This window comes from Ptychodera flava, chromosome 14 (genome assembly GCF_041260155.1).
Source record: "Ptychodera flava strain L36383 chromosome 14, AS_Pfla_20210202, whole genome shotgun sequence".
In the NCBI taxonomy this organism is placed as follows: Eukaryota; Metazoa; Hemichordata; class Enteropneusta; family Ptychoderidae; genus Ptychodera; species Ptychodera flava.
In genome coordinates, this window is record NC_091941.1 from 28,738,640 (window position 1) to 28,752,724 (window position 14,085).

Sequence of the window (14,085 nt, forward strand, 5' to 3'; positions counted from 1 at the left end):
ACCGGTAATGAATGTACTTGCTGTGAACGAGGACAGAACCAACGACGTCCCAGCTGCGCTATCACCGAAATAGTCCAAAAACACGACATAGAATACAGCCAAGGAAGTCCCTATTCCCCGGACAAGAAACATCATTATGAAAGTTGCTAATATGATAAACCAGCCCCATCCACCGTCCGGCGGATCGCCAAGTTCTGGAGACTTGATCCCTACGGCAGACATGTTTTCGTAAAAGCTGGCTCAGCCTAGGCAAAGGCGAACAGAAATTTTAAAAGCATCGTATTTTGACTGTCGAGGTATCGTTTAACCATTAACCAGCTGTCAAAAGCATCGCATATAAATAACGGCCGTGCGCTGATATAGCCTCTTATCAGATGATATTGTCACGCTCTTAGTTTGGGGTAACGAGTTGAGGTAGCAGTCAAAATGCTTTCAGTGACTGAAGTTGACACACCAAGATGTTGATTGTATGCAGCACTTTTGATCTTCATTACGAGAAGGTAATCGTAACGTTCCAAGTTTTGAGTTCTAAGTGTCAATCTACATTCTCTATAAAGTTAGTTACATACCTAAAATATTATAATCATTATATAATGGCCATCACATGGAAATTTCTGCCAGTCTTTTTGATTGTCATCACGCCATGGAATATTTCGTTCTCTGTTGTTCTCATTCAAGTTTTTACTAATAATTAATTAAAAATTTGTCTCTATTTCCTATCTCCTTTTCGTACGATCTTGAACCAACCTTCACACACCTTGGCCATGCAGGGACGCTTCAAGATAAAATGTTTGCAAGACAGAGCGTTACAATATCAAGAGCGAATGTGTGTTTATAATTATAGGGTCACTATCGCTTAGCTACCTAACGGCACAAACGAGTATGTCACATTCTTAAATGTCCAGTTCAAGTTTACCGACTTACCATGAAGATTGAGCTGAATGAAATGTTGCAGGCAGAGTGTGTAATAAACATCCGATCCATCTATGACAATTAGATATTATTCCCTAAAATATTAGGGAATAATATACTTATCACATGCACAAGCCAAGAATTCGTTATTTTTTGCAAAGTAAAAGAAGTTTTCCATGACGATTCCGCTTTTAAACTTTTCAACTACTTTAGGAATTATATCAATACGCCGTGCGCAAGTTGTCAATCATTTCCAGTCGTCATGGGCCAACAAATTTACCTCAGACGAGGAGACGCTATTTTTCGGGAACAAAAGTCGAGTGAATTTCGACGGCGCGAACACTGTAAACGTTGTGCCTGACCCTGGTTGCAATGCTTACGGAACCCACAGTAACGCGACCAGCTTCGAGTTCGTTGTTTCCGCAAATTATTCACGTAATTTGGAATATACAGGCGGTACACTCTTGTGTTTACATTGTTCCGATTAATATTTTCGTAGTCTGTGAAAATATCGATTTCATTACATGACTTTTGGAGGCCCGGACAACGCACTTGGTCCCTTTGTTGCAGTGGAAACCGTATGTCTGCCGCATGAGAGTACGTCAGTGCGTCGAAAGTTCAGGCGTCGGCCGGGTGTATACGAATACCAACCCCCATGCATGTTGGCGACAAAACTAAAACACGAGGACCCAAAAATTTGCCTAGTTGATGAATTTTGTCAGATTATAATAATCACTACTAATGTTTACGATATTTTCACGTCACACATTTTGATCGTGGGAGAAATACCGGCCGCCATGTTGTTTGTTTACATTGACGAGCACACCGAAGATCGACTCAAAAAAGGTACGACGCCCCCCAAATTGATGACATAGACGTGAGTTGTCGTGACGTAGAACGACCAGCGAATAAATCCCGTATTTTTTGTTCGGAGACGACAAACTTGGCTTGTGCATGTGATAATGGTATTTATTATTCTCAAACTCATATAACTAAAAGTTAAACACAACGAGGTAAAAGACACGAACAAATTTTTGTAATTTTTGCGACCCATTTCTGCCAGCCGAACATGTCTATGAGGCCAAACAATCTTTTTCAATTGTCCACAGTGGCAAGAACTATCGACACTTGAAAGTACATTTTCATTTAACTCGTCAATCTGATGTAATAAGACTCGTGACTATTGGCCAAAATTGGTCAAAAAATTACCCTATTCCGTGATGGATAAAGCTCTGCAAGAGTGTATCCGCATGAGATTTTCTGATAAAAATGCCCCTGAATTGTGACCATATTAACTCTTTAGAGGAAGGCACAAACGTTATGATTTGAATGCTTGATTATATTCGTATATTCATAACATCTGAAAGCCATGAAGGGTAAAGATGGAAAAATATTGCGCGTATTCTTAGAAGTCATAAGCAAAGAAAAATGACGAACAATGATTTTTATGCTGATGTTATGACAGAATTAGAAACTTCTATCTCGAAAAGTACCATCAACTATAGTACCATCGTCTGATATTTAAACATACAGTATCTGTTGTCAAATACTACTGTCCGGATTAGGATTATCTGTAGGAGTATTTTTTTTCATAGTTTTAAAACCTTTTATGTTATGTTCACTTCTACAGTCCGTCAACGACCCTGGGCTCGCATCTTATCCCTTTAATCATGCTCATGCTGTACCACCGTCTTCCCAGGCATATTAAGTTATAATCCAGATGTTATAACCATGCACATAACTTAGAATCATTCACCACAGCCTGAAGTATGCAGTTTTGTAATTTACCTGATATATTTACTCACTGACAAAATGAAAAAGGTTTTCCACTATCATTTGTCTCAATTGCAGACGACATCGCTATTGAACCTTCGTTATATATTTGTTAAAATGTGCGTATGCGGAGATGACAGTTTCAAACATCCAATTCCAAGTTGCCGTCCGAACCTAACCAGTTACTGGCTTTTTCCATGTATCAGTGGCAAAATAACGCATACTTCGTGACCATAAATTGATGCATTATTAAAGCGATATCCCACAGGTGTATAAGGCTAGTACCCTCTAGCTCGAAAAAGCAACCCAGTATGTATTTTTTTTCAAAGTGTCCATGCTAGGGGAAATAATTTGTGGAAAAAGTGTCTCACGTGACCATGAGCAGAGCCTCGTCTATAGCTTAGCAACCAAGGTTCCGCATTGCGACAACTCGGAAAACTTAAGAGCCCACTGACAACAAAGATTCAACCAAGTACATCATTTTGTATGGGAATAATTGGTGAAGAAACTAACACCATTACGCCATGAAATACTCGCCTGGTCCCACAATATATTGCTAGTGAGTGCGACAACGCGGAAACTTTGAGAGTCCGTCGACAACAAAGATTCAACCAAGTACATCATTTGGTACGCGAATAATTTGCTTTTTGGCGAAGAAACTGACACCACCACAGCATGAAATACTCGCTTGGTCACACGATACATTTTAGTGAGTGCATTAATGTAAATTGAAATCATGCCATAAATCAGCACGAGGAAGTTAAGTTTTACAAAACACTTATTACCTGAAGTCTTTTCATCGGACTATAGCACCTGCCATCTTTATTGCCCTTCATGGCCATACATAACGAGAAATAGATTGCTTCCCTCCTACCTATGTTGCTACAGCTTCAAGATACAACAACGTATGTCTTGTAAAGCACGGGTAATCCAACATCTTTCGCACACCCTTCTCATTGCACCTACATCACAAACTTTTTCTTATTAAATACACACAAACTGTGTCGCTTACCCTGATATAGAAGCTGCCGATTCATTTGACAAGTAGAAACCAGTGTATTTTGTCTGTGGTCAAATGCATAATATGCTTGCTTCTAAAATGTATAAACAACTGTCGCCCCATTTTCTTGCAATTTTATTCCGTGACTGCCGGGACAAAGGCCTCTGTTTTTGTCCAAGTAAATATATCATCTAAGACCAGTAGCTGTGTTGTAATTTTCTTACGAACTATTTCACGAGTTGGCTGCTTTATCAGGGTCATTTGTACATTTTTAGCGCTTCAAAAGAAGGCAAGTGTGATGTAAATGCAACAGTACTGTTCCGGTCATGAGAAATACACTGGAAATAGGCGCTGTATTCTGATGTCCAGGCACAACGTTCCCACTATATGTCTAGGAAGCTCATTCGTCAACTAATATGTAATATTTTATCGAGATGATCATAGTTTAGTTTTTAACTGGTTTGTAGCAGTTTATGATGTTGCTAGTGTTATCGTCGACTCTACTAACAAGTTGTCATGAACACAATGAAGAAACGTTGTGGAAGTATTGGTGCTACTACACATGCTTGAAGATATGAGCATGAACAAAAAGAGGAATACTTGGTTAAATGCATTATATGCTGTGCCCATATATATCTACGTACACGATGGACCACGTGAAAGGTAATCATAGAGAGTACACAAAAACCAGGTTTTAGACCCAGTTGACAGTGTGTTATTGCATCCTTTCACCTCTTTAAGCTTACTGAAGAATTTGCATTACAATAACGTTAAGGAATTTGTCATAGACTGTCAGCAATTTTGGTACCGTACCCAAAAGTTTTTTTGGTATGACACAGAAACTACAAAGAGGTTACAGACAATTCAAAAGTGATCGGTGAGGTTATACGGATCCTGCAACTCAGCGTCCTCATTGCCTTGTCATATGATATCTATACTGATAGATGTAGTGCCCTATTAGTAGTATTTTATCATAAACTCGGATAACTGTAGTGTGTCATAATTTTGTCTTCACCATCCCATAGATCCAGGACGACGGAAATATACAAGATGCAGTCACCAGGAGTGTACCGGCAACGTAGAAGGATAAGTCGTACGATCCAGTCATGTCGAAAAGATATCCTGAAAATAAAAAAAACCCATAAGAACGAACATCACATTTTTATGTATGTGTGTGCGAAAATATGCGAACAGACCTGAATTTGTGAGTGTGTTATTTGTTCTTCATTTTCGGTGTTGATTAACCCCCTATGTCATAGCTCTTAACGTTTAGTTTCATAAACTACCCAGACGATTACAGTTGCAAGATTTTGTCTTTCCTTGAAAAACATATTCGGTTTATGCTGCTGTAATCTTTGCATCTCAGTAAGGTATGGATATCATTCAACACCTTATTATAGTATAAAGATCACACACTGATCACATGACTGTCAAGGTCAAAGTCACACTCAGAATGTTAAGGCAAACATCCAATTTCCTATTTTGTTGTTGTTTCTTTTTCAATTAGGAATTCTGTCTCAGCCCAAAATGTCAGGAAGTAATAGGAAAAAAAAAGAAAATTTTGGTTTCGTATAGGCGGTAGGTCTAGTCAAAAACAAAGGTTAAAATTGTTGCTTTGATTCCTATTTCAGACCTTAATTGTCTTGTGACTCCAATAGCTATCATATTTATTCAACTTAATATTTCCTCATTGTTCGACGATATGACTATGATTCCGATGCGTCAGAAAAAGTAAATCAAAATTAATGTGATTGAAATGTAGATCATGGCAACTAGAACGATATAAGCAATTGAAACCATCAGGAATTTAAAAAAAAATTCTTAAAATTTGTAAAATTAAGGCTAACAGTCTGAATTAGGAAACTGTGTGTTTTTTGGGCGAATGAAAATTTCTTTAAAGTTTCGCTAGTAAGGCATGTACCACAAGTAGGAAATGGTTATTATATCACATTGTTTGTTGCACTCCACTCAGTTTATGATTTACCTTGAAGCTCGACACCACCAACGGTTTTACTATTCTCGTACGCAGGCATATTCTCGATTTTTTATGTTGAGATTTTATTTGTTTTTCGTTCTTAGCTAAATTATTGGAAAGACGGCGATGAGAAAAACGAGATCATTTCTTTGAATGGTTTGATGTTGCGGCTAAGACAATAGATGTTCACAACTGTGTTCGACTCGTCAACACAACATGTAGGTGTGTTCAATTTCTAATATCGCTGCTCACAACGGACTTTAGTCCAAATTATAATTTACTTGTCGACAATTTCTTTGCTTACTGACCTGTTGCGTTATGTTGGTAGGCTAATACTTTGTATATAAACATGCATTTTAATAGGAGAAAGGAAAAAGCAGATTGACTCATTTTATAAAATGACAATATTGGTGAGATTATCAAAATATGTTCTGCCTTAAAGTTTACGGCTTACCCGACAGTGTAGGGCCAGCGAGGAATGAGCTTCCCCCGCAAAACATTATCACACCCATTCCTTCAACCATTTGGTCTACACCTGCTACTTCTTTGATAATCACCATGTCCAATGCGAGATATACACCACGAGCCATTCCCATTACTAAGGACACGATCATTATTTGTTCATATGTGCTTGTAAAGTTCGTACATGCGGTAGAAAGTCCGAAAACGGCAATTGCTAGGCAGTGGATGTAAATGCGACCTTTGTCTACACCTGCGCAATCCAGAATTATTCCCGTAATTAATGACGTCACACAGCTTGTCATTCCTATGATAGACATAGTAAAGGCCGCTTCAACATTACCGATGCCCATTTTAACAGTTTTGTCAACTAAGTGACTTAAGGGAATACTGTGGCCTACACCATAGGCAAACCTGTAAAGAACAAGAAGTGTAAATAGCGGGCGATCATGAAATAGTTTGATGATTGCAAAGCGCATCAAGATGTTGCGATTTACTCTTCTCATCTCAGCCACATTATCTCCATTTACTGTTGCATCTTTGGGGAAAGTTCTCGGTGATGTCAGACTTTCAATACTGTTACCACTACGACACTGCTCGACAGTGAGTTTCGATTTTATGCAGGGCTTGACATCCAGTGCCAGAGTATTGGATTCACTTTGAAGATCCTCTTCTTTTATTGATCTTATCTCGCCTGGTCTGGTTTCACGACTACAATTACGAAAGCCGGGGTCGTCATCATCAGTGTCACTGTTTGTATATCGCAATACCGTTTTGTCAGAAGGCGAAACAGTTTGAGAACCATTCTCCTCATTCGAGGAGTCTGCTTTGAGATGAATTGGCCGTAGCAGAGCTGCCCCAACACAAAGATGGGCTGTCAAAGCTGACACAATAAGCAGTGCACCTCTCCAGCCGTATTTGTCAATCAGAAGCTGGCACAGAGGTGGTAAGACAAAAGTGGAGAGACCAACTCCCGCTAGCGCTATGCCATTTGCTATTGTGTAACGCTTCTTGAAATAGCGCCCGAGAGATGCGAAACAGGCAACGTAGCATGGGCCGAGTGAAACACCTGCAAGAACACAATATAAATTACTTTTACAGTTAGAATTATTAAAGGACACAGACACCCAGACAAATAAGGTTAGAGAATAGAAAGAGACAAACACGGTGGTAGGAAAATGAGTATAATTTACACCAGAGGTGAAGAGATGAAATAGACAGTTTTAAAATTATGCAGCGTACATGAAACTGAAAGAGCTTGGAAGAAAATCTCCATAGACACATGTACACCGGTGACATAGTTCCAGGGAATTAATTAACATACTTCGTACTAATCTTCATGATGAATGATAAAGTTCACAATTTTTAACGACAAATGTTTACTTTCCTGAGAGACAAAGTTAAAATCATTTTTGTTAATTTTTCTTTTGATCTACATTGCTTCATATTCCATTGAAAGCATATTGAAACATTCGGCCCTTTGTTTTGTTGTCAAATAAATTGGTCATTTAACAAAATTCTAAGATGTAAAGTTATCTGTACGAGTCAAGAGACGTAGACTTATTTCCAGTCTTCGTTTAACAGCTATCTTTGTAGATTATCTTCACCTAGAGACAGAGACTGAAAGCCTGGAAACTTGCAGTGTACCTTTGATGCTCAGTATTTGATTCTGGAAGCGATCAAAAGTTTAAGCTAATTTATTATATAGGAACTTGAAGGCCCCATGTCGTGTACCACGAATTTGAGTGTCACCGGGAGAGGAGAATTAACGAAGATACTACAGGATTTTCATGTGGCACGTTAATTCCATGTTCATTCAGACCAGTCCTACAATTAAACTAATTTTGTAAAATAAAGTTCCTTACCTGTGCCAAAGCCAAGACTTACGCTCAGAAATAGTGAGCTGGTTGCAAATGAACTCACGGCGACGGATATACTCGACATTACGCCTCCAAGCATCGCCATTTGTCGGAAACCGAATTTTTTGCAAAGAAAGGCTGAAAACGGTCCTGTCAAAACAATAACACATATTTATTAGATCTTGTATTATAGAATTTTAAAATGTCATTGTATGGTCTGCTGTAATTGGCTATAAATCCTCCTTTGATTACAATAGTGAAATACTCGTTAAAAATCGATGAAGCTTAACAAAGACGGTTAGAGAAACAACAGTAGCAAAGGAAAATGTGGTTTTAAAAATCATGTATTCTAGGAAGGAAGAAATGTCAAGGTTCTGAAATTTGAAAAAACATCGTCATAATTTATAGGGCTATAACATTAAAGTACTAATAGTTGGTAATGAATCCAAGCAACAGAAATACTCATTGGCCTTGACAAAGATGACAATTGCCAATGCCAGAACGTTTTACTGATCGTTTGATTCGTAACAGTTTTATTGTTATTTTGGTTACGGAACATCCCTCCATTGTGTACTGAAATATTGCAATGATCTTCATGATTCGGAGCAAGAGGAAATCCATGAAACTGAATAATAAACTAACGTCTTGAAGTAAGTTTATCTTGAACGTAATTAATGTGAGAGGTTTATTTTCTTTTGAGATAAGTTGAGGGTCCAATAAATGGAAAAGCCGACTTCCTTATTTATAGTATCTAAGTATGCCTTGTATTTACTAAAAATTTGGCAGGTAGTAGGTGATAGAGGGGAATTTAACATAAGCAATTACACTGCATCCTACATTCGCTTCAAGTTAGTGAATTTTAAAAATGAAACCATTTGTAATAGTTTCTCTTGTTTCTCTCCTATTTCATACAAAACTATTTGAAACTTGGCAGCCCAGCCCAGGTTTTCCTTGCGATTGAACGCGTTACCTTTGAGTCTGCGCAGTAGTGAGTTAGTGTCTGCCGGATTCACCGACTCCTTACAGGGTACCGGCTGATAGACGGACTGTGTACTCAGTGACGTAAAGCAAATACAAATTGATTGACAGCCCTCCCCCAGTTATTCTAGCCGGTTAGAAGAACGCATCCCGCTTCGACATCGAGTACGTTCGGTTACACGCTATGACAACAAGTTCGAACATCGACCGCGTCTTAAAACTGATCGGTTGGCCATCGCAGAAAAGTTGTCGAGATTTATATTCAGGGAAAATATATAATCGCCTTCGCACCAACTGGCGGCGGTAAATCACTGACATACGAAGTCACCCCACATTGTTCTGATTAAAATCTCCCTTGATATTGCTATAATGAGCAAGCCTGGAATTTGAACGAAATAGGACTGAAAGCTGTGTACAAGCGACTAGAAAGTCGATATGACATGCGTAGTGGAAGGCTAGTTCAATTACGTTTTCGGTGATGAACAGAGGCCGAGCTGACTTTGGTGGGGATGATTGCACTCGACATTTTATCAACAACGCCATGTGAGTTTTATGCACATTTCTTGGAGATCGAGTGGTAACTCCTCCCAATGTGCTAAGTACGATTATGTCATCTTATGAATAATAGCTCAGTAAATGCAAACGTCATCTCATAAATAATTTATAGCAATGCAGATCGTACAATAAAGCCAAGTCTGTCATTCCGGGAGAAGCTCTCCTGTATAGCGTTCACCCCACTCACGCGCGTTTCACATAAAAATAGAACACAAATCATTGCGCACACCCCAATCAAACATTCACAAAATCACAGACTTGAACCAAGTCTAACGGTATCCTTTCGATATGCGACAACAACAACCACATGAAATATTGTGCATCTATATGTCCTTGTATAAAACTTAACATTCGAAAGAAAAGGGAACTTCAAGGGACGTATTATTTAAAGTTTGCTTTCTGATATGTAACAACAACAAAACGGAACATAAGAACACCAACACCATGCCAATATGGATATTTTAACATGATTGGAACTAATTTTTGAGAATAGGATATTGTAGTAATGTTAGTTTATCAGCTGATTTAAGCTTATCTACTTTCTATTTTTTACAATTCAGTTGATTTTATTGGTAATTTGCAACACTTCAATAGGGCAGCTATCATTTTTGAAAATAATAAATTTCAAAAATTAAAAGATCCCATTCTCCCAAATAAGTTCCAACCGAGTATTTTTACCAGTTTGTGTTACTATTTATAACGTCCTACTGTATATATATATATATATATATATATATATATATATATATATATATATATATATATATATCTATATATATATATATATATATATATATATATATATATATATATATATATATATATATATATATATATATATATATATATATATACATATACATAAGAAGAGCGTTATAAATAATAACAGAAATTACTTCAAGTACACATAATATGTTTTTTAACTTTAATTTTCATGCATCCTGCGAAGTGAAAAGATTTTTAACTCTACCCTCTCATTTATGTTGTTGGAACGTACCATTCTGTTTCTAGCTGGTGTATGATAAATTATTTGTCTGGTGGTGATATTTTGAAACCAACTCAAAGCGTTTGTTTAACAGCGTAGATCTGTTAGCATTGATAATGTGTAGCTTTTTTGATTTGCAAAGATATCATCGCTTGCTTAATAAAAATATGTTAGAGTAACACGATGCTTTGTCAATAATTCCCCACGAGAGGTCAAAGACCTGGTCCTTGTCTTTTAAAGACCAAAATAAACTTTAACAACTCTGTGCTCTTCCTCTATTTGTTGTCACGGAACGATTGCATTATATATAATATATATATATATATATATATATATAATATATATATATATATATATATATATATATATATATTATATATATAGATAGATAGATAGATAGATAGATAGATAGATAGATAGATAGATAGATAGATAGATAGATAGATAGATAGATAGATAGATAGATAGATAAATAAAGAATACCCTAGAACTGTGTCCTATCCGCACCAAACGAAAGGCAACTAAACGTAAGGAAGAAAATCAAGTCCGTCATAAAGCTATAAAAAGATTTATGTCTAGGGTTCTCAATACTCAGGCGTTTGTCTTTAAATAAGTTTAAAGGTGAATGAGGAAAAAGGTCAGAGTTGTTTTTGAACGCAGGCAGGTTGTTTCTTGCAGACAGGTAAACTGTATACATCAGTCCTTTCCCGTTTCATGCAACAACAGGCCGGTGACCTTTACATTGCCTTCAAAGTTAGTAAATTTAAATTGATGAGGACCGTCAAGTTGCTAATTTGTCGTCACACTAACACAGAGGGGATAAATTACGCGAACGTTCCGACTTACCAGTCATGTATGTAGTTGCTGTGAACGAGGACAGGACCAACGACGTCCTAGCCGCACTGTCACCGAAATAGTCCAAAAACTCGACATAAAACACAGCCAAGGAAGTCCCTATTCCCCGGACAAGAAACATCATTATGAAAGTTGCTAATGTGATACACCAGCCCCATCCACCGTCCGGCGGATCGCTAAGTTCTGAAGACTTGGTCCCTGTGGCAGACATGTTTTGTAAAAGCTGGCTTAACTTAGGCCAAGGCGGACAGAAATTTTAGAAGTATGGTGTTTTGACTGTCGAAGTATTGTTTGATCAGGTGTCAAAAACGCCTCGCATAAATAACGGTCGTGCGCTGATATGGCATCTTATCAGATGATATCATTTTAGCGTACTGTGTGTTAAGGGCACGCTTGCTATAGCTATCTGCCGGCACAAGCGAGAATCTATTAAACTCTACTGACTCAACAGAAGATTGAACTGAATGAAATTTAGCGGGCAGAGTGTCTAAAAAGACATGTAATAGATCTATGAATAATGAAATTTATAATCAATGAATTTCTATCACTAAAAACACACCACAACGAGGAAAAAGATACGAAAAATTATAATGTAATTTTTACGACTCATTTCTTCCAGCGGAATATGTCTATGGGGCCAAACAATGTTTTACAATTATTGTTCATAGTGGCAAGAACTATCGACTTTTAGAAGCACATTGTCATTGAACTCGTTAATTTGAAAAAGTGACCAAAATTGGCCGAAAAAAATACCCAACTTCTTGCTTGATGGTTAAACCTCTGCAAATATGTACCTGCATGATTTCCGAATAAAAATGTTCCTGAATTTACAGGAGGTATTACCTTCTTCTGTAGGCAAAACCCTAAGATATAAATGCTCAAAGTTACACGTTCTTTGAACGTACTAAAATTCTGTGTGTTTCCTCTCCACGAAACAAATACATGTGATGCATGTCCAAATATGGCTGATTACACACTCACCTAAAAATACTCTTTACGTTTATGCATTTGACATGTTGACGCAAAATGCAATAACTTCGTTCGCAAAAGTTAACATTTTGAGTTTTTGCTTACTGTATCCCCTATCAGCAAAGTTGTAACCACATGGATACAGGATCTGAGATCTGAGAGATACATTTTTACACCGTAAATATTTTAGAGGGCGGTTCTAATATAGGATAATATCAAGTAATTATGGATTGTACGATTATTTCCTTTTGCAGTATTGTTAACCATCCAAACCGTGTTACCATATTGACTGATGTTAAATTATGTGCAAATCCTCCGAGTATGAAAGTACAATGATCTGAGACACAAGTTGTTCTTTTGATAATTCAAGTATACAAGATATAGCTTCAGGTTCGGGCTTTGAAGTCACGACGTAATGTTATTGTCAAAGGTAAAGCTCATTTTGCTTCGTTAGAACATTTCGATATATACTATGCGTTTCCCTTAAACTTTTTGACACAGTATTCAATTCAGTTCTCGTCAACAGCGCATGGTCCCCTTAGGAATATGTGTCATAGGCATTTTGATAGTGCAGGTACATGAGAAATAATTATTAAAACCGAGGTAAGATTTTTATCTCTTGCGACATCGGTACCAACTTATGGATACAGGCGAATTAGCGAACAGAACGCTGTAGAAGGACAAGAAAAGTCAGAAAGGTTAGTTGAAATGTTAGCAAGCAAAATTTGCAAACGTTTCTTCTACATTGAATAATACAACTGTTCAACGCTTATATAGCAATTTCTTAGTCTTTTATGCCGACTGAGGTTGACTTGATCAAAACAAAACTTCTGTAAAATTGACGATACGTTGTCTGCTGAATTTAATTGTGTTTTCAATAGCCACCATGATTAATAATTATTATTCGGTATCTTCTTCATATAGTTCGAACATATCTTCTTGGAAATTCATAGCGTGGATGCTACGATAGCAACAACGTGAGAATATGTTAGAATTTTTGAAGTATGCAAACAATATTTGCTCTCTCGGAGAAGACAAGCTTTTGCCGAGGTTTTGTAATTTACAGCTACGCCAGAAATGGAACAGCGCAAACTACATCACCTGTTTATATGCCTGCCGCTCGTCCATTTCCCGAGGCTACCGATGATTTACAATTTGTGTACATTGTGGCATATCATAGTTTTCAATGTAAAGTTGTAATTGGTATTTTACATTCAGGTTATATTACTAGAAAAGTGAATAGATCCGAGAAAACCATGAAATTGATTGATGTTACGTTGCAGCGAAGAGAGGGATGTTCGCAATTGCTTAGCGACCATATTTGCTTCCACCATCAAAGGACGCATATGCCTCTTCTTTCTTGGATGAAACTGCATATCCTCTGGGGCACTGGACCGTATAACTGTTTTACTTTGATCACATGTGATGATGTGATATCTTTCCTATTATTATTTTTGAATTTCCTATCGTGGTCGAAAAGATCATGTCTATATGTCTAGTGTTAGGCTTGTCAAAGCAGCCTGTAAAGAGACATTGCTCAAGAGAACAAATATTGTTTTATTTGCGAAAAACTGTCGACTATCACGCTCGTGTCAAGCGCACCACGTTGCGGTAGTGTACATATATTTGGCGACTGAATACATGATGTTTTTGTCGTTAACAGTACGTGTTCGACGAACATATAAGTCACCGAGACGCCGTTTGGTCTCACCTACGTACAACTTGTCGCAACGTATACAAGCTGACACACAGGTGAATGTTTCGG

The 14,085-nt window shown here is 37.4% G+C and overlaps 1 protein-coding gene across 1 annotated transcript; it reads right to left on the reverse strand.

Annotated features, from left to right (window-relative positions):
* Window positions 1–1,832: 1,832 nt before the first annotated feature.
* On the reverse strand, window positions 1,833–11,732 carry LOC139150056 (monocarboxylate transporter 12-like). Its single transcript, XM_070722206.1, has 4 exons — window positions 11,343–11,732; window positions 7,985–8,128; window positions 6,115–7,188; window positions 1,833–4,807 (listed from the first exon to the last, which is right to left on the reverse strand). The coding sequence occupies exons 1-4, from the start codon at window positions 11,560–11,562 to the stop codon at window positions 4,683–4,685; spliced, it is 1,563 nt and encodes a 520-aa protein (XP_070578307.1). The 5' UTR covers window positions 11,563–11,732; the 3' UTR covers window positions 1,833–4,682.
* Window positions 11,733–14,085: the final 2,353 nt, after the last annotated feature.